At 33.6% G+C, this 26,787-nt stretch overlaps 3 protein-coding genes across 3 annotated transcripts; 2 read left to right on the top strand and 1 right to left on the bottom strand.

The window, feature by feature from the left end:
* Window positions 1-3,111: 3,111 nt before the first annotated feature.
* On the bottom strand, window positions 3,112-10,905 carry LOTGIDRAFT_174627 (hypothetical protein; the record flags this gene model as incomplete). Its single annotated transcript, XM_009053968.1, has 6 exons — window positions 3,112-3,147; window positions 4,991-5,073; window positions 5,586-5,687; window positions 8,370-8,558; window positions 9,889-10,194; window positions 10,860-10,905. 6 exons carry the CDS (start codon window positions 10,903-10,905, stop codon window positions 3,112-3,114), a joined length of 762 nt encoding a protein of 253 aa, XP_009052216.1.
* Window positions 10,906-14,212: 3,307 nt separating this feature from the next.
* On the top strand, window positions 14,213-17,036 carry LOTGIDRAFT_239204 (hypothetical protein; the record flags this gene model as incomplete). The annotated part of the gene is made up of 3 exons (XM_009053967.1): window positions 14,213-14,558; window positions 16,030-16,206; window positions 16,542-17,036. The coding sequence occupies 3 exons, from the start codon at window positions 14,213-14,215 to the stop codon at window positions 16,781-16,783; spliced, it is 765 nt and encodes a 254-aa protein (XP_009052215.1). The 3' UTR covers window positions 16,784-17,036.
* Window positions 17,037-20,368: 3,332 nt separating this feature from the next.
* On the top strand, window positions 20,369-25,738 carry LOTGIDRAFT_201929 (hypothetical protein). Its single transcript, XM_009053966.1, has 9 exons — window positions 20,369-20,425; window positions 21,042-21,125; window positions 21,624-21,769; window positions 22,082-22,210; window positions 22,517-22,697; window positions 23,388-23,552; window positions 23,747-23,845; window positions 24,398-24,493; window positions 25,053-25,738. Exons 1-9 carry the CDS (start codon window positions 20,392-20,394, stop codon window positions 25,193-25,195), a joined length of 1,077 nt encoding a protein of 358 aa, XP_009052214.1. The 5' UTR covers window positions 20,369-20,391; the 3' UTR covers window positions 25,196-25,738.
* Window positions 25,739-26,787: the final 1,049 nt, after the last annotated feature.

The raw sequence follows: 26,787 nt of genomic DNA, 5'->3' as shown, positions 1-26,787 counted from the left end.
CCAAAATCAATTCAATTTTTAGATTATTTTCTAGGGAGATCCCTTTCAGACATCGGAGGCTTGTCACTAATACACCTCTACAGAGTTGCGGATTTATCCCCCATTGTGTCAGTCTGTCCTCTATTTGTGCCGCGACTCTCTCTTAACAGGTTTGTCTAAAAAAAATATCTACAGTAAAAAAATCATTTCTGCCCTACAACAATAAATCATTTACAGGTCTACCTTAAAAAAAACCATTTCTGCCCGGTCTCAATATTTACTACTTTTGGTTTGACAACATTACTACATTAACGAACTTTAACATTCTTTAATCACCAACTTACATTGCTAGCCGCACTCTGGGGCAAGTAGTGTCATTTTAACCCCTCCACTGGTAAAATATATCCAAATTCAAATTATACAGAACTGGGCAGTGTGGTTAGATTTAGTTTTAATACCGTAATATATTTATTCAGATATACACATACTTCAGAGTGCATTATTTCTAGGTCAAATCCCCCCCCCCCCCCACCCCGATAGAAAACATTCTGGGGACCCCCTTGATCTTAGTAAACTAAAAAGGTAGTAGATTTTGAAAGTGTGGTCGACCTGAACTTGAAGAAAGGTAGAAGGTTATGAAGCGTCATATTGGACCATTACAATTTGCCGTCCTTTGTTTGTGGTTTCTTTAATTCCAGTAAAACTTGTCGATATTATGAATTCGCTAATGTTGGACTAAAATGGTATTTCAAATAGTGACCTTCAAGCTTGTTCGACATTTTAGGAAACACACTTAATGTCACTGTTTCATTGAATTGTTTAGAAATACTCTTTTATATCTCATAAGAATGTCATGTGGAGGTTTTAACCTTTCCATATTCAATTACCAACCAGATATCAATCCACGCTACAATGTTGGTGTATGTTATACTTTCTGTCCAGGGCTCAATCTACTATGTTGGTGTTTATCCTATCTGTCCTACCACACGATAAGGTTAAAACGTACATCGACCCTGATGGCACACCGCGACGTGTGTCAAACTTTCCGTTGTTGTTGGGCCGGTTGAGATTTAATGTTCAGCATGCCACAATGTTGGTGTATATTACTCTGTATATTTCAATTGATATTCAATAACAATGATCTATTCTTCTCTAAAACAAACAATCATTGTTTACTTTTAAACCAAGATAAGATGATCTCGTAATCTGGGCTGAAACTCGGGTATAAAACAGACCCGGGGGATTACAAAGGCCCAAAATTAGAAAATATATTGGTAGAAAATGATGCTATTGGTTTCTGGATTGGCCATCTTGGCCGCCATCACTTCAGGCGCTCCTGTCAAGGAATGCCATGATTTGTTGGTGAATTCAGGATTTTCGGCAAATTTCAACGAAACTGTGGCTCATGCCATTCATTCTATGAATCTGGAAGCTCTGAAAATGTTTGTTCCTGAAGCTACCAAGAAAAACAGAGTACCGACTGTAAACCATGATCTTCGAGAGAAACAGAAGGTAAGACATGACGCTTGTATTAAAAAAGAATTCTGTTAAAATAAAAATACGTACAAGCAAGACAAATCTATAAATCAAAAATCTCGTCCAAAGAATGGGAAGTTACTGGGAAAAGTGTGACCTCGGGAACAAAATATTATAACGAGAGAGTCACCAACCATAATGCTGGTTATACACATTTTGTTAGTCTTGTAAAACCATTGCCAAGAGATCAAGTCCAAGGACCAACTGGAAGACAGTGATTTCGGGATTGTAAGTTGATCTTATAAAAAAGTTTTCAACTGATCCTATAGAACCGAATATATTTATTGTCTGTGTAAAATCTCAGGTTAATAATTTAGACTCTCATATTATCCATTGCCAGTTTTTGCCACGGGAGTAAAGACATTTGTAAATATAACTGTCTAAAGAGGATGGATCTCGGGCAGACAGGAAACAAGACTCCATAATATAAATATTTGTTCTTCGCATCTCTCGTTCCTGTAGAAAATTAGCGTTTGACCTTATTTTGTCATGGCAAGTGTGGAAGGATCGTCTCCTCTACTATTACACTCCCCAAGCCTTGAAAGATGCTGCTCAATATCTGAAATGTGTCAAATATCAGGTTTAGTCAGTCAGTTCCCATTTGATACGAAAAAAACACTGTTAATACGAACCAACTTTCCTTTAATACGAACCAACTTTCCCTTAATACGAACCAACTTACCTAAGTACCACAGATACTTTCGTATGTTCCTTTGTATCGACTCGACTATGGTTTTTCTTTTTGTATAAAATAATTCATTAATAAATATTCAAAATATTTCTATATTGGTTGTTGAGATCTGTTCAAAGGGGGTGTAATGCAGTCAACATTGTCACTATTTAAAATGAAACTCCGGCGTCAAGATGAAAGTGAACGAAACGACAACCTCAGCTTTAAGGCTGCAGATATAATCACAAATCAAAGGCCATGCTGAAACGTTTGTACCCTGAAGAACCAGACGCCGGACATCTAAACCATAAAAATTTATTTTCTGGTTCGAGCTCTGGTTGCTTAGCAGTAATGCCAACTCTACCCTTCTACAATTATTCATCAAGGGATTGCATAATTTATCCTAGCCCAGCATCTGAATTTACCAACCAAATAACCCATTTCTGTCAAATCATGGCTTTCTAAGAATACGAATTAAGAAGGGAGAATTTCACCCCACTACCCATCGCATCAGCCCGTATATGATATACTCTTGTATTCCCTACCGATACTAATAGAGAGAGACTGCAACAGTACCCCCCCCCCCCCCCCCTCCTTCTCTTCAGCTCGTATATATATGTTCTAGCTTACGCTTGTGTTCTCTACCGTTACTGTAAGGGAGACTTCAAGGCTCAAGGAATCAAAGAAGAAATCACACCACGTTTGTATGCCGCGAGAGATTGACCACTGCAGATAACCACAATGTCTTTCTTCTCTAGCAAGTTACTGTATTGGAGACATGAATAGCGACATTGAACAAGAATAATCAGATAAGGGACGAACCCTCGTCCGCCATCTTGACAACATCACAATCATGCCGAGCTCATCTTCAAATTCATCTTCAATTTGAGATTTCTCGACACCACAGAGTCTGAACTATCAGCTTTTTAGTCAACAAGTCGTCCCTTCAACTCGACAAAAAGCTGAATGTAAAAAAAACAAGCGGATGAAAAGACGAATGTAAATATTTAAGGTTTGAGAGATCTTCACCTGATGGAAGTTCTTGTCCAGACTGAGGAGCAGCGGGTGTTCAACACGTGACTTGTCTCCATTCTGACCAATCAAACAACGAGACTGAAATTGAGGTTTTGATGACGTGATCAAGGAATGAGTGCAAACCATGAACACAGCGTAATCAATACCTGACAAATTGGTACCAGTATTTGGTTAAATGAAAAATAGAGATAAGCCAAGCCCTTGTAATTAAAAGCTACATGGAATTTCTGAAAGTATTGTCCTGTCCTAAAATTGTTTTTCCACAATACATTTAAAAGTGCTGGTAGAGAAGATAAGAGTCAATTTAGTCTTTTTCCACCCTCTGTGGTCGATTAGCTTCTGTTAAAAGGACAGATTCGCTTATTTGGGGGGTTGAGTTGGTTTACAGAGGTACTAGAAAAGAGAAATATACTGAAATCGCATCATTCCTTTAAAACAATCTAATAATTCGATTTAAAGCTAAAATTTCATTGTGAGCTGTTAACACCCTTACTGATCAGCTTAGCTAAAAACTACTGTTTCTGAGCACGATTGATCAAACGGATGGCGAATCTCTCCCTTTAACTGATACTAAATTCTACGTCTATAAAGACGTACAGCAACAATGAAGATTCGAGGTCTTAGAAATCATTAACCCTTGGAAGCATCCCCCCACCCTCACCCCCTATTGCAAATCTTGACTGATATGTTAAAGCGCCCTGTTATGTAATATTTTATGTACGTATATGGAAACGCTACTATATTTTCTATGATATATTTTTCTAGATTTCGAGATGCAATCAGTAGCAGTGGTGGAGCCAGGTTTCCGTCCGAGAGGGGGAGGGGGCGAAATACCTGAGTTTGCCCGATTTTCTAACCACGTTATGATATTTTTGCCCGAAAAAACATGCTTTTGGGACGGCGAGGGGGCGAACTTTTCACATGAGGAAGTATATCAATCAAAAGTGAGTAAGTATTTTAAAATTAATAGTGTGCCTAATAGAGTAAGCGTGCCCTATCTCACAAGATTGAAACAGTTAAACCTTTCTTGCCAATTTTTTTGACAACATATTTTCAATTTGTACAGTACTTTATACACAGATTATAACGATGAGTCAACTGCCAGAACCCATCATTTAAATCAAAAGTAGAAAACCAAGATATATTGAAATGCACCATATCAAACGTATCTCATTTATCCTTTGATGTAAGCATGGTAAGAAACGAAAGTATCTTATTTACTTCTATATAGTCAATACGAAATCGTCGTTCATCTTCTGCCACCTTGACAATAACGATCGTGTACGTTTTGGTATAAGTAGGAAGCACTTTGAAAATAAAACAGAAAAGCTCAGATTTTGGACCAGGGTAAAGTATGCACGCTACCAAGCTGAAATTTACAGGGAGTATTTAGATTGACCCTCTCGACATGGCGAAAAAACATAACTCAAATAATAGGGCATTTTAGTTTTTAAAATCAAAGTTAAACGAAATGTTAACGTCCGTTTTTTTACAAAGTATACACTATTAAATATGGACTCTTTAAAAGGGTTGATTCCGAAGTTGACAAATCTAAATTGTTAACTATGTGGATTCTGAAAGGTTACATTCGGAAGATGACAAACCAGTGCCTTCTCAAACAATTGGTATTTCACAAATATAAGGGATGTGTTGAGAAGAGGTACAGGGTATATCATTGAACTTGGTTGTGTTTGTATAAAAAACGGCCTGTAAACAATCCTCTTTGCCTCCAAAATTATCAGGTTGGTTCTTGGTATACCAGTTAGTTACCTTGGCACCATTAAACCACTTCCAGTCTTCTGTATCAGCTACTAATTCTATACCACCTACCAAACTTCGTTTAACAGTCTTATCTGAAAATTATATAACAAAAATCCCAATGCTACATTTGAAATTGTAAGTATCAATTACTCTGGACTATTTCTGGCATATTGCTATACGATATTGCGATATGATATGCCACGATACGCGTATCGCATCGCAACGTTGTATATCGATACTTGTTGACGATGCCTCTCATTCCATAAGAAAGTGGAGATTTTGATTTTGCAATTTTTTCACTGAAATTGATAGAAACTTTTTAGAAGACAGTAACCACTTCTATCAACTATATTACCAAATATCACAGTTATAAAGTTATAAATTAATATATATAGAAACTATTTATAAGACAGTGGACATTAACCACTTCTATCAACTATATTACCAAATATCACAGTTATAAAGTTATAAATTAATATATATAGAAACTGTTTATAAGACAGTAGACATAAACCACTTCTATCAACTATATTACCAAATATCACAGTTATAAAGTTATAAATTAATATATATAGAAATTATTTATAAGACAGTAACCACTAACCACTTCTATCAACTATATTACCAAATATCACAGTTATAAAGTTATAAATTAATATATATAGAAACTGTTTATAAGACAGTAGACATAAACCACTTCTATCAACTATATTACCAAATATCACAGTTATAAAGTTATAAATTAATATATATAGAAATTATTTATAAGACAGTAGACACTAACCACTTCTCTCAACTATATTACCAAATATCACAGTTATAAAGTTATACATTAATATATATAGAAACTATTTATAAGACAGTGGACATTAACCACTTCTATCAACTATATTACCAAATATCACAGTTATAAAGTTATACATTAATATATATAGAAACTTTTTATAAAACAGTAGACACTAACCACTTCTATCAACTATATTACCAAATATCACAGTTATAAAGTTTTATATTAATATATATAGAAACTTTTTATAAAACAGTAGACACTAACCACTTCTATCAACTATATTACCAAATATCACAGTTATAAAGTTTTATATTAATATATATAGAAACTATTTATAAGACAGTAACCACTTCTATCAACTATATTACCAAATATCACAGTTATAAAGTTTTATATTAATATATATAGAAACTTTTTATAAAACAGTAGACACTAACCACTTCTATCAACTATATTACCAAATATCACAGTTATAAAGTTATACATTAATATATATAGAAACTATTTATAAGACAGTAACCACTTCTATCAACTATATTACCAAATATCACAGTTATAAAGTTTTATATTAATATATATAGAAACTATTTATAAGACAGTAACCACTTCTATCAACTATATTACCAAATATCACAGTTATAAAGTTATAAATTAATATATATAGAAACTATTTATAAGACAGTGGACATAAACCACTTCTATCAACTATATTACCAAATATCACAGTTATAAAGTTATACATTAATATATATATAGAAACTATTTATAAGACAGTAACCACTTCTATCAACTATATTACCAAATATCACAGTTATAAAGTTATACATTAATATATATAGAAACTATTTATAAGACAGTAACCACTTCTATCAACTATATTACCAAATATCACAGTTATAAAGTTTTATATTAATATATATAGAAACTATTTATAAGACAGTGAACACTAACCACTTCTATCAACTATATTACCAAATATCACAGTTATAAAGTTATAAATTGATATATATAGAAACTGTTTATAAGACAGTAGATACTAACCACTTCTATCAACTATATTACCAAATATCACAGTTATAATGTTATAAATTAATATATATAGAAACTATTTATAAGACAGTAACCACTTCTATCAACTATATTACCAAATATCACAGTTATAAAGTTATACATTAATATATATAGAAACTGTTTATAAGACAGTGAACATAAACCACTTCTATCAACTATATTACCAAATATCACAGTTATAATGTTATAAATTAATATATATAGAAACTATTTATAAGACAGTAACCACTTCTATCAACTATATTACCAAATATCACAGTTATAAAGTTATAAATTAATATATATAGAAACTATTTATAAGACAGTGGACATAAACCACTTCTATCAACTATATTACCAAATATCCCAGTTATAAAGTTATACATTAATATATATAGAAACTATTTATAAGACAGTAACCACTTCTATCAACTATATTACCAAATATCACAGTTATAAAGTTATAAATTAATATATATAGAAACTATTTATAAGACAGTGAACACTAACCACTTCTATCAACTATATTACCAAATATCACAGTTATAAAGTTATGAATTAATATATATATAGAAACTGTTTATAAGACAGTGGACACTAACCACTTCTATCAACTATATTACCAAATATCACAGTTATAAAGTTTTATATTAATATATATAGAAACTATTTATAAGACAGTGAACACTAACCACTTCTATTAACTATATTACCAAATATCACAGTTATAAAATTATACATTAATATATATAGAAACTTTTTATAAGACAGTGGACACTAACCACTTCTATCAACTATATTACCAAATATCACAGTTATAAAGTTATGAATTAATATATATATAGAAACTATTTATAAGACAGTGGACACTAACCACTTCTATCAACTATATTACCAAATATCACAGTTATAAAGTTTTATATTAATATATATAGAAACTATTTATAAGACAGTGAACACTAACCACTTCTATTAACTATATTACCAAATATCACAGTTATAAAATTATACATTAATATATATAGAAACTTTTTATAAGACAGTGGACACTAACCACTTCTATCAACTATATTACCAAATATCACAGTTATAAAGTTTTATATTAATATATATAGAAACTATTTATAAGAAAGTGAACACTAACCACTTCTATCAACTATATTACCAAATATCACAGTTATAAAATTATACATTAATACATTTAGAAACTTTTTATAAGACAGTGGACACTAACCACTTCTATCAACTATATTACCAAATATCACAGTTATGAAGTTAAGACTTAACATATATAGAGAAACTTTGAAAATAAAATGTTAATTTTATTCCATTACCCCATATCGCAATATGTATCGTATCGTGACCCTTGTATCGCACTATGTATCGTATCGTGGCATGATTGACGATACCAAGCACTACTCTGGACACCTGATATCTGAAACACTCTAATTTCATACCGCCTACCACCATGATGAAAGAATTGTACCTTAAAATACCTAAAATAAATATCGACAAAACTAGAAATATAATAAACATAAGGATCTTTACTTGTGGCTTGTTTGAGAAATACAGCTAGAAATGTCTGTCTCTCCTCTGTATCAATGATGATTAAATGTCCGCCATCTTGTTCACATCTCTTCTCAGCTTCTAGTACTGTCTTTTTCTCAGGATCAGTTGGAAACATTTTAAAACACAGTTTGATCTGGGAATTCTTGTGGTAGGATGCAGGACAGGATTCTGAAATTTGAATTTAAAAAATGAGGAATTATGGCAATACCAATATCAAGTTATTACAATATCAAGTTATTACGACCCCGGCTTATACCTTGACTCCATTGTCGCCTTTCTTGTTTCACATCTTCACAATGTCAAGTTATTACGACCTCCGGCTTATATATTGACTCTATTGTCGCCTTTCTTGTTTCACATCTTCACAATGTCAAGTTATTACGACCTCCGGCTTATACCTTGACTCCATTGTCACCTTTTATTATTTCACATCTTCACAATGTCAAGTTATTACGACCTCCGGCTGATACCTTGACTCCATTGTCGCGTTTCCTGTATCACATCTTCACAATGTCAAGTTATTCCGACCTCCGGATCTCACACAAAATCAAATGTAAATTAAAAAATTACTGAATCAAAAAAAATCAGTGAATTAACAAGGGAGTGGGGAATTGAACATAAATATTTAATTTTAACTCTATGATTCCGAACATCCGATGAGAACACCTCGTGTGTAATATTGTCCCGGAGTTTCATTTTCTGGTGGGATAATAGGATGTCGATAGACAAAAAATCTAACATAAAATATATTATGTGATTATGTGTATAAACAGAAAAAACCTGCGTAAACTGTATAAATCCGCGTAGCGGTTTATACAGTGTACACGGGTTTTTTCTGTTTATACATCGATAAACTGAAAAATGTTCAGGTCATTTCTTATTATTAAATCAACTCGAATACATGTTTAAATACTTATCTAATATAACAACAACTTCGGGCACTAAATTCGCGCATAAATACCTAAAATTTTAACATAAGGTTAATGAACTGACGCCTTAGAGTGGCCACGTCAATCAAACTCAATGTTAAAAGTAGTGTTAAGGGGCGGAGCTTATATTTACATTCAGTTTACACAGATATAAACCGAATGCACGTGACCGCTGTTATCCAATCAAATTGCGTGATACCATGTAAACAGAATCATGATTTCACTCAACTCTCGTTTGTTCTAAAATAAATCTTCATTCCCTTCTATATAAAAAGCATTATATATTCAGAACGGATATGGAAAAGTATCTTCTGTCAACTAGAGTATTCTTACTCTTTTAGACAAATGATACAACTTTTCATTATGAATTACTCACTAATGATTGATACACTTCCTCATGTGAAAAGTTCATTAGCTGCTACCAATGTTTCACCAATATGTTGTTAAAGATTTCGGGTTTCGTTTTACGGTTAGGATCGTTATATACTTGGTTTGTTTATTCAATCGATATTTTTCATGTTTTCTAATTGCAAGTGTTTTGATTGTGGATATATAAAATGATATCTCACCTGATAACTTCCAATAATATTCAAATCCAGTTTTAGGAATGGCCGTCGAAGTTAATATAGCAACAGTAGAATACAAATAACAATTTATATTGTCATTATCCTCAGCATTATCCTTCACATTATCATTGTTATCATTGTTATCATTATCCTTGCTAGATCTATAACTAAATGAACGACACTGTGAAGACTCACTACAAGTTATTGAACAGGAAAATACAGACAGATCTGATTTAGAATCATAGTATCCAGATATTTCAAAATCTTTGATATACACACGTTTATAGTGACTCTGTGAGAAGCCAGACACTGTGACAACAAACACAACTTTTAATACAAAATAAAACAATACACAATTCATCCTAATTTACTCCAAAAAACTACAATTCAATCTTCCAAGTAACAAGACGTTTGAATGATAATCAATCTTTTCATTTTCTAATTCTATAAAAGTTTGTGTTATTTGTACAATATACTTAAGTAATTAATACAAAATAAGAAATGAAAACCAATTAATCACTAAAGAAGTGGTACGGTATTAAAGATTGACAGATCGCTATCAAACAATTCTGTAGACGAGAGTACTTGAGAGCTCGAAAATCGATTGATTATAAAACAATACAGAATAATATTGAAATTAAATATTGACAAGTAACAAACGCAATGATTTGGTGTTCAGTGTTGATATGTTTTAAAAAGTTCTCGTCACATAACCAAACTAATATTTAACAAGCTGTGGAACCAAGTCTTCGTTTAGAAATGACTGTTGTGATTTCCTGACTTATACAAAAAATATAACGATGAGTCCGTCTACTTGCCAGAACCCATCTTTTAAATCAAAAGTAGAAAACCATATAATGATTAATTGAAATACACCACGTCAGACGTATCTCATTTAGTCTTTGTTGTTAGCATGGTTAGGAACGAAAGTATCTTATTTATTTCTATATAGTCAACACAAAATCGTCATTCACCTTCTGCCTTCTGAACAATGACCATCGTGCTAGTCCATGGCCCCATGATTGAGTCCTCAATCAAATAAATATTACTTAACTACATTTTTACTTTTAAAAATAAACATCACAAAAAGGATATCAATGATTGGTTTAGTTTTTTAATCGAAAAGTATTTTGATGAACTGCAACATAATGTAATACTAAACTAAGCTTATCAAGTGATCGATTTTTGTTCACCTAAAAAATTTTTGGTCATCTAAAATTAAACAAGAGTTGCCTCCCATTTCCACTATCAATATTTCCAAGTCTCTGCATTTGTAATTTGAAAAGACGTTTGTTTGATATCTATTGTGGCTGTCGTTGACTATTAGTTTTCACCATTTTATCATCAAGTTGGTTCAAGATGACGACATAGACTGACGTTAACATGACGCCAGACAGACGTCAAGATGACGACATAGACTGACGTCAAGATGACGACATAGACTGACGTCAAGAAGACGACATAGACCGACATAGACTGACGTCAAGATGACGACATAGACTGACATTAAGATGCCGACGTGATGGTGACATCGACATAGACTGGCGAAAATATGGCATGTCGATTTGAGCCAAGATTCTGATATTAAAATGGGTATGTCAACTGTGTCGGAGGGCGATGTCGACTGAAATTAAGATATCTTTATAAGCATAGCATAATACGAAAATCATTTGGACGCTCTGTATGGGATTTCGAGTTGAGCAAAGACCCTGAAATGGGTAATAAAAAATGTTGAACACCATTCCCTTACACTATAGGTATTTCACATATAAAACGGTATTTTCTCGAAGCCTCACAAGGTTGGTTGGGTATCTAATTAGTTATAGATCGGGCGCTAGGTAGAGTTTAATCATAAAGTTGAGCCAAAAAGGTTTGATGTCTCCAAAGTAAAGATATTGATATAGGACTTTAAAATCAAGAATTATTAAGGTCGCCGATTGGTTCATTATTTAGGCACAGCTCTACAAAGATCCCCCGAAGTCATGTTTAATCGAAATATCGAGATCGAGCCCATCGATACTTTTTCATAAAAGGTAACTATGACGTGTACTGATCATGAAACTGCATCATAAGAAAGATGACTAAGAACACCTTTAATTGGGTCTAATTAGCGTTTTAAACTTTTTTTGCTGCATTGGATTGATTGAAAATTAGTTTCATTTTTTGAAATATTTAAAAGAATTATGTTTATGTTATTTATACTGTACACTAATGATATTTTCACAAAGTAAAAATCAATAAGTTATCAGTCAGATCAGTCAAAATCTCTTGGAAGCTAGCAGTGAATTTTTTTGATTCACATTTTGCTTTTAATTAACACAAAAACCCTGAATGAAAAACATTTCGACGAACATAACGATTCATTGTTTATTCACGGATTTACATAACATTTTCTGCGGTTGGGTGAATCATGTTTAATTATATGGGCTTTTTTATTTTTCATCCTCTCGCTTCTTAAGATTTGTAAGCATTATTTAAATATTGAAAGTTGGTCTCAATAACATTATTAACGTATAAACCCAATTGATCAAGTGATAAACTATATAATTGACGAAGTCATACTAGCAATGTAAAAATTGATGAATATACTACAGCAGGATGCATATATACTGTGTAGATATAAAATAAGTAATCTGACAAAAAGAACAACTTAAAGGAGGAGAGTCGGCATATTTGGGGATTGATTTGGGTCTTTATTGTGCTTTGATAGTCTTAAGAAGTACTTAAAAGCACGGAAATCCCTTCAAATATACCTCAAACTAGAAATTTCACTGTCTATTTCTATATATGTTTTTATATATGGCATAGTCTGGCCAGAAAATGTAACTTTCAAACGTAAATAAATATAGATACACATGGATTTGAAATCTCAAATTTTGAAGATGAGTTATGGACACTATTACTGATGTAGACAAAAAAATCATTTTTCTGAAACTAAGGTATGTAGGTCGAACGGATAGTGAAGGTGCTCCTTTAGAAATTGTAAATCAGAAATCGTATTTGCCATAAACCTTTGTGTAAGTCAAATGTAGAGAAAAAGCTCGTGGAAGAATTTACTGAACCAATGTACCACTGTACTTTGCTTTGAAACAAAAGAGATTTATCATGATATATTAATATGATAAATCAACAAAAAACCTCTAATTACCGTCTGGTTTCTGAACAATGACTACCGTGTAAGCACATGTTAGTTTACTTAAGGCTACCAAAGATCTGAGTTTTCTTTACACAATGCTACCATTACAAATATTTATCTAAAATATTCGATTAGTTTTACCATGGTGATATCATCCTATACAATATCTTATAATATATATTATTCTATATCAGTTTAATCGTAATATATCATAATTAGATGATAAGTTACCGGTTTTTCAACAGGCAAACAAAGTAATTTTAACAGTAGAATGTAATGTAGCCACAAAGCGAAGAGAGATAAAAGCCCGAATTAAATTTTAAATTAAACAGAGTTAAACAGAGAGTGGAATCAGATGTTAAAGAAAGAATAAATAAATAAATAAACCAGGTACCAGTGTATGTGAACGACTGGGCTGGTTATTGATATTCCCCTTAGATCATCTTATATTGATATTGACTTTTCAACTTTTATACTCTATCTAACTTAACTAAATGTATAAAAGCATTTATAATAACAACATTCAGTGGATATTTAAGGATTGAATGAACGTGGGTATATAAACCTTGCTTCATCGTGTGAAAATATGAAGCGTGGACTTCCCGATAACAAAATGTATATATATATATATATATATAATCTTTAAATGACATTTAGAAGTAGGTAGAACATTCAACAAGAACAACTATTATGGATTATTTGATTTAATTTTGCAATGTTTCAATTCACATACAGGAATCTTTATCTTTTAGTTATTCTGTATTTCCATTATTAATTGTTATGCTTGATAAAGATTCCTGTATCTGAACTGAAATGGTGCAAAATTAAATTAAAGGAGTAGTATATCCATAATAGTTGTCCTTGCTAATATATATATATATTTTTTAAATAATGGTAACAGGTATGGTTGGAAATATTGAAGAATATTTATTGGTTATATAAATTTAACGCAGTGTTTAACACGAGTTTAATCAGAGTATTACAGTAGTTGATCTAGAAAGAGATTTACCTCTAATTCACCTGTAATTTAGCAACTTTTAAACTCTGTAAGCTAAAGGTGTAATTGGTAGTTACAATAAAAACAATAAGAGAATACTGACTGAGATATGATAGAGTGGTTGGATGTAGCCAAGGGTAACACACTAGTGGTTCTGGAAAGAGATTTTATTTAATGTCTCAATTCTGATAATGATGTCTTTACTGACGACATGTGGAGGATGTATATCTCTTTTGAGAAGTTTGGTTCTATTCCAGATGATTTTATGGATTGACAGTAAACCTATAGATGGTGACCCAGTCTGCTTGCCATCAACATTCAGACGTATTGAAATCTACACTAAACTTTTGAGTGGGTTTGCTAATATAACTACGGAAACGTCCCTGACAGGCTGCTCCGAACAGTGTGCTGGTTTTAGTGGTTGTCAGTCGTTTGGTTTCAACACCATCAACAAGACATGTTACCTGTATATGGACCGAGTCAAAATTTCGTCAAGTTCTACGACTGAAGAGGGAATGGTGTATTATTGGTTACTTAGAGGTATGTCGGTATGAAATACTTACTCACTTATGATTGATATACTTCATATATATACCTCGTATGAAAAGTTCATTAGCTGCTACCAATGTTTTGGATGTCGGGTTTCGTTTGCAGTTCAGATCGTTAGTACTTAGTTTAATTATTAGATTTAGCGAACCTGGTCCAATAAATTTTCAAACTCCACGTATGATTTTTCAGAATATAATATTGTCAGTAATCTAAATAATTGATATAATGTTGGTTATTTAAAATTTTTTGTCGCCTTTTTAAAGACCAGAACAATTCAGGATAAAGATCTAAAAATACGTCGTCTCCAGGCCCGTAACTATAGAAGGGGAAGGGGGGAGGGGCCTGTAAAATTTTGACAACCGACCAATTTCATAACTTCAACTATAGCCCCTCTGGATATATTACTCTCCCCACCCCTCTCCTTCTTCTCCTCCCCCGAGCAATCAAGTCTGGCTACGGGTCTGGTTGCTGATCGGTTCTATCGATGAAGATATTGAAAAATTCTTATGACAGGAATAATATAAAGATTATCGATTAACGACATGGATGGATTAGAATATCAGTTAGGAGAATAATTAATACATACAATAATATCAACTATATTAAATAAAAACATCAATTTAAATTTATAGAATTGATTTTACAATGAAAATAGAAATATTGTCTATTTATTTACATCTAATCAATAGAGAGTACTGTTTCATGAGAAAATATCGGCGTTAAACATCATCTTTATTTAATTTCATCATCAGCATCTTAACCTCTAAATTTTTGACACAAGGTTACATAAAACCTTGATTGGTCTCTACCTTGAAAAAGGTTTATGGTTGTCAAAAGGATCTGGTTGATCGCTAAGGCACTACAGTGTCAAAGTTGTTGACGGATGTTTTAGTTTAGGTTGGGTGTAGACCATCATTTGTCAATTTGTGATTAATATCATTCCTGGAATATTCAATTTCGATCTCATTTCCCCTACATAGAAACTGATTTTCTAGATATTGGCGGGTGTCGTGCACGAGGCAGAGTATACTCACTCTTTCTGGGACACCTGATACTACCTCCCTCGAGAGGTCCACTTTTATGTATATAGTTTCATTTCCGGGATATCGTTAACCGATTGTTTTTTCACCTGATTTTCTCCTATCCGTGGGTTTTCCGACTGGTTTTGAAACTTTGGTATTCTTTCGTTCCGCTTTACTACTGATATCTTATAAATATAAAATAAGTTGCGGCGCCAAAGTATGTGTTAGAATGCAACACATCCACTTTACGAACTTTTCCTCAGACCCATATTGAGAAGTTTGTGACAAGCCTTAATAATTACCCCTCCGACCCCCCACCCCATTAATTCAATCTACCCCCTATTTGTACCCCCCAATCTCGGTAGGCTGACGCCGACACTGGTGGAATATAGTTGCTTATTTATAACTTATTTATAACTTATTATAAATTATAATTCTAGACACCTGCCCAGCATCCTATTACAAGAATCCTGAGCTCAGCCTGTGTTTTCTACCATTTCTGTCTGATAAGAAACCAGTACTAGAAGCTGAGAAGAGGTGTGAACAAGATGGCGGACATTTAATCATCATCGATTCAGTGGAGAAGGAGAAATTTTTAGCTGAATTTCTCACAGTTGGTAAATGTCGTGGTTTGAATATTTAACCTAGTTATGAGATTTTTGACCATAAAACTTGCTTTCGGGGCTCCAAGGGGGGGGGGGGGGGGGGCTGTATGAACGTACTACATTTCCGATATCAACGCCATCTTAATTAGACCACATGGTGCAGAAAAGTGGAAGGTAAAACTCCATTCATTTCAATAACCGTTATTAAGAAATTGGTCCGTTCATTTATCTTTTTTACGGTAATTGTTTAGAAATTGTAGTTTCATACGTAAGGTATCCCAAACTCGTCGAGTAATTAACACCTACTGTTTTCAATAAGAATTTATCAAGGTTTTCTACTTTTTCAGACCAAAAACAAGTGAAAAGTTTGGTAGGTGGTGTGGAATTAGTAGCTAGTACAGAAGACTGGAAGTGGTTTAATGGTGCCAATGTAACTAACTGGAATGTCGACCAACCTGATAATTATAAAGGCATTGAAGACTGTTTACAGGCTGTTTTTAAACCAAAAACAAAGACTACCGTGTTTAATGATACACCTTGTGAGGCTTCGAAAAAACACCGTTTTATATGCGAAATACCTATAGTGTAAGGGAGGGGTGTTCAACCTTTTTTTCTTTCGCCCATTTCAAGGTTTTTGGTCAACTCGACACCCCATAAAGAGCGTCCACATAACTTATAATATTTATTTGGTATAAAGGTTCATCAACTCAGTATCCCTTACAAAGTGTCCAAATCTTTATTATGCTATACACTTTTATAGAGTCAACATAGTTAATACTGTTTATCAAATTATGTCAACTTGGTTGTATTAAGCTAATTTATCAAAATAAAAACTCTAATCTAGTCGCATTCTGTCATTGTACCAAACAGTCTACTAGCTAGTTAGACATGATAGTTTGGTATACTCTAGTCTCATTCTGACCACAGAAAACTGTTATTGCCATATTGTACAACAGCGCCATGGATCAGCATTTGCTGGATTATAGGCACTATAGAAATAAATTATTATTATTATTATTATTGTACCAAACAATCTACTAGCTAGTTAGACACGATAGTTTGGTATGTTCTAATCTCATTCTGACCACAGAAAACTGTCATTGTACCAAACAATCTACTAGCGAGTTAGACACGATAGTTTGGTATGCTCTAATCTCATTCTGACCACAGAAAACTGTCATTGTACAAAACAATCTACTAGCTAGTTAGACATGATAGTTTTTGGTATGTTCTAATCTCATTCTGACCACAGAAAACTGTCATTGTACAAAACAATCTACTAGCTAGTTAGACACGATAGTTTGGTATGCTCTAATCTCATTCTGTCTACAGAAAACTGTCATTGTACAAAACAATCTACTAGCTAGTTAGACATGATAGTTTGGTATGCTCTAGTCTCATTCTGTCTACAGAAAACTGTCATTGTACAAAACAATCTACTAGCTAGTTAGACATAATAGTTTGGTATGCTCTAATCTCATTCTGACCACAGAAAACTGTCATTGTACCAAACAATCTACTAGCTAGTTAGACACGATAGTTTGGTATGCTCTAGTCTCATTCTGACCACAGAAAACTGTCATTGTACTACACAATCTACTAGCTAGTTAGACACGATAGTTTGGTATGCTCTAATCTCATTCTGACCACAAAAAACTGTCATTGTACCAATCAATCTACTAGCTAGTTAGACACGATAGTTTGGTATGTTCTAGTCTCATTCTGACCACAGAAAACTGTCATTGTACCAAACAATCTACTAGCTAGTTAGACACTATAGTTTGGTTTGCTCTAATCTCATTCTGACCACAGAAAACTGTCATTGTACCAAACAATCTACTAGCTAGTTAGACACGATAGTTTGGTATACTCTAGTCTCATTCTGACCACAGAAAACTGTCATTGTACCAAACAATCTACTAGCTAGTTAGACACGATAGATTGGTTTGTTCTAGTCTCATTCTAACCACAGAAAACTGTCATTGTATCAAACAATCTACTAGCTAGTTAGACACGATAGTTTGGTATGTTCTAGTCTCATTCTGACCACAGAAAACTGATATTGTACCAAACAATCTACTAGCTGGTTAGACACGATAGTATGGTATACTCTAGTCCCATTCTGACCACAGAAAACTGATATTGTACCAAACAATCTACTAGCTAGTTAGACACGATAGTTTGGTATACTCTAGTCTCATTCTGACCACAGAAAACTGTCATTGTACCAAACAATCTACTAGCTAGTTAGACAAGATAGTTTGGTATACTCTAGTCCCATTCTGACCACAGAAAACTGACATTGTACCAAACAATCTACTAGCTAGTTATACACGATAGTATGGTATACTCTAGTCTCATTCTGACCACAGAAAACTGTCATTGTACCAAACAATCTGCTAGCTAGTTAGACACGATAGTTTGGTATACTCTAGTCTCATTCTGACCACAGAAAACTGACATTGTACCAAACAATCGACTAGCTAATTAGACACGATAGTTTGGTATGCTGTAGTCTCATTCTGACCACAGAAAACTGTCATTGTACCAAACAATCTGCTAGCTAGTTAGACATGATAGTTTGGTATGTTCTAGTCACATTCTGACCACAGAAAACGGCCATTGTACCAAACAATCTGCTAGCTAGTTAGACATGATAGTTTGGTATACTTTAGTCTCATTCTGACCACAGAAAACTGTCATTGTACCAAACAATTTACTAGCTAGTTGGACATGATAGTTTGGTATGTTCTAGTCACATTCTGACCCCAGAAAACTGTCATTGTACCAAACAATCTACTAGCGAGTTAGACATGATAGTTTGGTATACTCTAGTCTCATTCTGATCACAGAAAACTGTCATTATACCAAACAATCTGCTAGCTAGTTAGACATAATAGTTTGGTATACTCTAGTCTCATTCTGATCACAGAAAACTGTCATTATACCAAACAATCTACTAGCGAGTTAGACATGATAGTTTGGTATACTCTAGTCTCATTCTGATCACAGAAAACTGTCATTATACCAAACAATCTACTAGCGAGTTAGACATGATAGTTTGGTATACTCTAGTCTCATTCTGACCACAGAAAACTGTCATTATACCAAACAATCTACTAGCTAGTTAGACATGATAGTTTGGTATACTCTAGTCTCATTCTGATCACAGAAAACTGTCATTATACCAAACAATCTGCTAGCTAGTTAGACATAATAGTTTGGTACACTCTAGTCTCATTCTGATCACAGAAAACTGTCATTATACCAAACAATCTACTAGCGAGTTAGACATGATAGTTTGGTATACTCTAGTCTCATTCTGATCACAGAAAACTGTCATTATACCAAACAATCTGCTAGCTAGTTAGACATAATAGTTTGGTATACTCTAGTCTCATTCTGATCACAGAAAACTGTCATTATACCAAACAATCTACTAGCGAGTTAGACATGATAGTTTGGTATACTCTAGTCTCATTCTGATCACGGAAAACTGTCATTATACCAAACAATCTACTAGCGAGTTAGACATGATAGTTTGGTATACTCTACTCTCATTCTGACCACAGAAAACTGTCATTATACCAAACAATCTACTAGCTAGTTAGACATGATAGTTTGGTATACTCTAGTCTCATTCTGACCACAGAAAACTGTCATTATACCAAACAATCTACTAGCTAGTTGGACACTATAGTTTGGTATGCTCTAGTCTCATTCTGACAACAGAAACCTGTCATTGTACCAAACAATCTACTAGCTAGTTAGACATGATAGTTTGGTATACTCTAGTCTCATTCTGACCACAGAAAACTGTCATTGTACCAGACAATCTACTAGCGAGTTAGACACGATAGTTTGGTATACTCTAGTCCCATTCTGACCACAGAAAACTGTCATTGTACCAGACAATCTACTAGCTAGTTAGACATGATAGATTGGTAAGCTTTGCGCTATGGTCCCATTCAGACATGAAATGAGTCCATTAGCTATCCTGGATCATTCAAGATGATAAAATCAATTAAGCAGATATGAAACGCCTATTTTTTAAGACCTAATGCGTATAAGCACACAGTCGTAGGGCAACGTAAACTTGAGTGCAATATTGTTCGTGTTCAGGGGGAGCGATCGAATGCGGCATAAAACCGGAAATAGCAAAATCAACGTGAGCGTTTTGTTTATTTTCTAAGAAAAATGTCTTCGGCACCGATTGCCGAGCGGAATCAAGGTAGGTGTTTATTAAAGTGTGTTATTTTAATTCATAATGCTTCAAATATGAAAAATGTTAAGAAAGAAATTCGTGTAATGGCGCTAATTGAAGTGCTCGTTCATTTGTAATGAAAAACGGTGTCATGGTTTTGCAGAATCCAACCTACTGTACTTTTTCCGGGCTATCTAATGAGTAGGTAAAGGGTATTTGATAATTCTGATTTAGGGGATACTGACATCAATTCATGTTTATATAGAATTGTATCATGTTCATTTAAAATGAGACCTTCTATAACAGTGGTTCCCAACCTTTTTCAGCCTTCACACCCCTGGAGCAATCCCCTGGATCTTTCGCACCCAAAAACTTTGCAGCTCGTGATGATGTGAGGTACTCTCTCAATTAAAAAGAAAATTCTTCTACTACACCAGTTGGCCATACCCCTGACACTCTAGTCCCACACCCCATGGGTGAAAACACCCCGAGTTGGGAACTGGGGGCCTAATGCTTCTTTTGCAGAGAAGACTTATTAAGGAACCTCAGTTTAAATCCTGTGTGAAGGATAGAGAGCATTCGAATATTTTTTGTGTGCTTATAAGTCATAACTAATAACCTTGTAATTTGATGATATTTGTAGATGCTACAGTATATGTAGGAGGATTAGATGATAAAGTAACAGAAGCTATATTATGGGAACTGTTTTTACAGGCTGGTCCTGTTGGTAAGGCATCTTCATATTCTGACTTTTGGAGAATATATTTAAGCTTACACTTGTATGAAAATTAGTTATAGTCTCATTTCAATCTGATTAGTAGTGGCTGATATAATAGTAGATCTGAAAACTTTAAAACTATGTTATAACAAAGTGATGTTTAATGCCTCCTGGCAGGCACTAGTTATCTTCTGTCTTCAAGAAAGTTTCAGTGGAGTATAAAATTGGCTGATAAAAACACAGGTGGAAGTTTTTTTTATTTGAGCATGCCAAATTCTTTATTCTGGGAAACAAGAGCATTACGTTTATTTTGATTTTCAGTGACTGTTTTCATGCCAACGTGCGCTCATGAACTAAATATATGATGAATTTTCTTATTTTATTTGCAATATGGTGACTGTTCACAGCCAAATAGATTTACAACTCTAATGAACTAAAGTGTTCATTACCTTATCTTATATCAATATGCCAGATTCTGCGATACGTATGGTACTATTTTATTTTCAGTGAATGTTCACATGCCTAAAGACCGAGTAACTCAGACACATCAAGGTTATGGTTTTATCGAGTTTCTAGGAGAAGAAGATGCTGATTACGCCATCAAAATAATGAATATGATCAAATTATATGGAAAACCTATCAGAGTTAACAAGGTATCAAATCATTGAAAAATTATCTTCCAGATCAAATGATTCCATTACATTACTTTTTACTTTTTTGCATCTGTTTGGTCAACTGAAGACGGGCACAGCCATACGTCATGTAATGAAGGAAATATTGACAGAAACATTGGTCTACCCCTTTTCAGACATACAACTGTCAAGGAATCTTAGTGATTTATTAGGTTGTACCATATGATGTTTTTTACCATGGTGGTCCCTCACTGTCAGAAATTGTCTTATATGGTAATTTAAGGGGTGTTTTCATCATTTTGATATTATAAAATGTTTTTCTATATTTTATAGGCGTCTGCTCATCAGAAGAATCTGGATATCGGTGCCAATATTTTTATTGGAAATTTAGATCCAGAAGTTGATGAGAAATTATTATATGACACATTCAGTGCTTTCGGTGTTATTTTACAAACTCCTAAGGTAGAAACACAACTTTATTTTTTTAGTATATTTCTACTAAAGACTACGCTAAAGATAGTCAAAAGTTCTAGGTAGACATTTTTGTTTGATTAACGTCTTTTACATTGGAATTTTGATTAACATCAACACAGGGTCTAGTTGAAGCCACACTACAGCTTTATTTTTGATGTTCAGTGTCGGAATGATATATAATAAAACTTGATTCTTGAAGATATGTTAGCTGGGGAAAGTATATTTCTAGATGACTAGATCTAATTTGTAATTGGAAAGAATAATAAGATGACCATATCAATTTTTAAATTCCAGATAATGAGAGATCCCGATACAGGAAATTCTAAAGGTTTTGCGTTTATAAATTTTGCCAGTTTTGAGGCGTCGGATGCAGCTATAGAAGCTATGAATGGACAGTATTTATGTAACAGACCTATTTCTATTTCTTACGCTTTTAAAAAAGATTCGAAAGGAGAACGACATGGAACTGCAGCAGGTAGGAATTATTGAATGTAACAATTTTATAGAAAATTATCAGTCAGTATAATTCTCTAGAAATGATATCCAGTCTTATTCTTTCAAAGTTGGGGATAACTGCGTGTGAGACTTAAAGGGACAGATAGGCCATTTTTTCTCACCAATCATAATTAAGCCTCAGAAACTGGAATTTTTTAGCTAAGCTAATCAGTAATACCTATCACAGCTCAGCGTCCAAATTTGAGCTTTCAAATACGTATGTGTCAGTGTTTGAATGTTAAAATGAAGACTCGTCAATTTAAGATACTCTGTGATATACAGAGAATACATATATAAAAAATATTGAGATTGAAGTATTTTTAAAGGAATTATGTGATTTTTGAACATTTCTAGCAATTCTAAAGACCATTTACATATATTCAAGATTAAAATCAACCCCCCAAAATGGCACATCTGTCACTTTAACACAGTTATATTGTTACTCTCCAGTTGATTATTTCTAACAAATGAGAAATATAAAAAGAAACCATCATGAAATTTTAATTTAATTTGAAGTATTTGTAGAGAGATATTTACAGGTTGGTTGTATAAATAGAAAATTAATTACAATGATAAAATATTCTCACTGTTAAAATAATGCTCAGTACCTCCATTGTTTGAATATTTCTAGAAAATTGATAATGTATAATATTTATATTTTTAATTCCAGAACGATTACTGGCTTCACAGAATCCATTATCACTGACAGACAGACCTCATCAATTATTCGCAGACGCCCCACCTCCTCCCTCCCAGCCACCTTCATTACATTCAGCACCCAATATGGCACCCCCTCCCCCACCCCCAGGCATGGGAAATATGCCCCCAATGTCAGGTAGGATATAGATTTTATTATTTTAGAATAGTAAAATTTAATCCAGAGAAGCAAATTTTCTTCCTTTTTGCTGAAATGAAATAGAGGTTACATGATTTGAAAGTTAATTCCCAGGGGAGATAATTTGTTCTGGTATTGTTGATGAAAAATATTAAAAATATTTATGATTGTTATTTCAGTTCAGTCATCGTCAGCTCCAATGCCACCACCACCTGTCCCCCCTCCTGGCAGTATGATGCCCCCACCTATGCCTCCAGGTGGAATGCCTCCCATGCCACCGGGCATGCACCCTGGTAAGTTTGTGTCCCTTCTTGGGACAAGTTTTCTGGACAATTTATTGGATCCTTGAAATTCGTGTATCTTTATCCCATGAAATTTAAATCAATTTTATTTTAGATTTGATTTTTTTGATAAAAAAGAATTTTACAATCTGAATGTTATTGAAAGCCCTATGATTTAATGGCCACTAAACTGTTAATTCTTGTGGTTTTTGACTTTAACCCAGGATATGTATGAATAACAAATAATCTATTTTTCAGGTATGTTTGGACCTCCCAGGATGCCTCCCCCTCCCCCCAACATGAATCAAGGTAAGACCTGGATATTTATCGTGGCACCATTAGAAATAAGCCAAGGTGTACAAGAATTATTCTAAATAGATGGAATTCTAGTAAAGCTATTTTACGTACTAGCAGTACGCACTAAATGGTTGTTTGCTCAACGAAAATTTCTTAGGCTCTAATGTTATCCTTTGCCATTTTTGTTTTACGGATGTTCTGAGGTTGATTTGTAAATTTATATTTATTTTTCTATTTCAGGAAATATGGACGGTGGTTATATGGGAGATGGGCAGGGTTACGGTATGCCGCCCATGCCCCCAGGAATGAGACCCCCACCCCCTGGCTGGAGAGGACCCCCACCACGACATCCTATGTTTGGAGGTAAGTACATACAATAACGCGTATATTTCAAACTGTTCAAACTGAAAAGATAGTTAGGTTAACAGAATTTTGAGTAACAAGTTTACATTTTAAACCCCTTTTTTGATGAGTTTGTGTTGTTTTTAACCAATCAAAGGACATGTAAGATTTTTTACCGCTGTAATAATCGATTTTTATACACCCGTATCTCTCTATGTGGACGTATATTGTCGACACCTCTGTCTGTCCGTCACCATTTGCTTGTAAACGCTCTAAAACTAGATTTTTTGATGGAATCAAATGAAATTCGTTATGTGTATACATATTCATAAAAAAAAGATCAAGTTCGAATTTGTGCTATTTTCGACCGTTAGAAGCAGAGTTATTGCCCTTGCCCCAAAATCTTGAATATACTATTACTCTCTTAGTTTTCAACCGAATTTGATGAAACTTAAAATTGATGTTTCGTTTTTACCATCTGCATGCCGTGGTGGGCGTATATGGCTGTGGTCCACCATCTTTTACTTTTAACTCTGAAATATTTTATTGTCATTATCATTTAATCTTTGTATATTTTCAGGTCCCCCACCACCTGGTATGAGAGGAATGAGACCACCACCCCCTAGAGGACCCCCAGGAGGACCACCCCCTCCCCAACCACCCAGGGGAAATAGACCTCCACCCCCTAACATGAGACCACCTCCTCCCCCTCCCAACTTCTAGTTCCATCTGTATAAATATTGTTGTCAGTCCCAATAAAAATTTTGTGCCCCCAAAGAAATAATAACGGTCATGCTTCTTGAATATTTGTGGAATGAGTTGGAAAAATCAACATTTTAAGGGACATTGAAGATTTGACAATCATTGTGTTTGGGGTAAAAAGAATTTGAGGAACACTGGTATTTTTTTGTGGTCATGATATAAATGAGATATTCTCAGCCAATGAAAAATGTTGGTCTCCAATGTGCATTAATTAAATGAGTGGCAAAACTCTCAACTCAACAACCCTGGTCTTCGTTTCATTTGTAAATATTCACATCATCTTTTAGCTTGGAAAATCACATTTTCTATTTTCATTGGGGAAAAAGTTCTCATTGTGTAAAATTCATTTCACATTTGGAAAATCAAGACAGAATATAATAGTGGAATCATTTCTTCCATTTTCTTAAGAGATTAAAAAAGTTCTCATGAGAATAATGTAAATGTTCATATTTGTTATGTAGAATATCATGTTAAAGTATAATCATGAAATAAAATGTTCAAATTAATATGTTAGTTGTCAGCCAATTTTGTTTTATAAATTGATCATGCCCTGCCAATGAAGATGCCACGGGGTGTACAATGGAGGTAATATTGTATGATCAGTGACAGAAATTAAGGAGGTTTTTGTAGCTTGTGTACTGTTTAACTTTTATTATCAGGATTCAATGGTGTTGGCAATGGCAATGTCTTTATGGAATCACAGATATCAAACAGGAACTCAGATTGACAAATAGAAACTGTCCCAAGTCTAGATAATATCTTTCAGACCACTTTATATAGACACAGTTTTATGTAACAACAATCACTGGTTAAATTTTAATGCAAGTTTCAACGTGTTTCTCTCATTGTCTTCAACATAAAACCTGTAACCAGTGATTGTTGTTCAATAAAGGTGTGCCTACTCACAATTGCTAAATATCACTTAAAAACTGTTTTAAACTTGTTGTATGACTAGAATCTATTAGATAGTTATCAACCCAAATAAAATAACACTGACTAAATAAAGCATAACAAAATATTTTATCACAGAATAAAACTGATACCAGGACGGAATGAAATATACCAATAGTTGATAATCAATCTTCAATCAATATTAATGATAATAGACTTTCTTAATCCAAACACCAAATATACCAATAGTTTATAATTAATTAACCTTAAAGGGACAGATGCTCCATTTTTTTTTAACCAATCATACTTTAGTCTGGGAATTTTTTAGCTAAGTCAATCAGTAATAGTGTTCACAGCTCACCGTCAAAATTTGAGCCTTCAAAACCATGTGTATCAAGAATTATCCACGTTTGAAAATTGACAAGACGGTTCGTCTTTTTTTGAGACCTCTAGTACCTCTTAAAGACTATTTACAAATATTCAAGACCCAAACTAAACCCCCTAAAATGGCACATCTGTCCCTTTAATAAATAAATATTTATATAGGCTTACTTAATCCAAACACCAAATATATTAACCACCAAATATAAATCAGTAATTCAGTATGTATATGGTACAAGTAACAATATTTGATTATGAAGTAGAAGCCTTTTGAAATAATA

The sequence above is a fragment of the Lottia gigantea genome (genome assembly GCF_000327385.1).
Source record: "Lottia gigantea unplaced genomic scaffold LOTGIsca_206, whole genome shotgun sequence".
In the NCBI taxonomy this organism is placed as follows: domain Eukaryota; kingdom Metazoa; phylum Mollusca; class Gastropoda; family Lottiidae; genus Lottia; species Lottia gigantea.
This window is presented reverse-complemented; position numbering and strand designations above follow the sequence as displayed.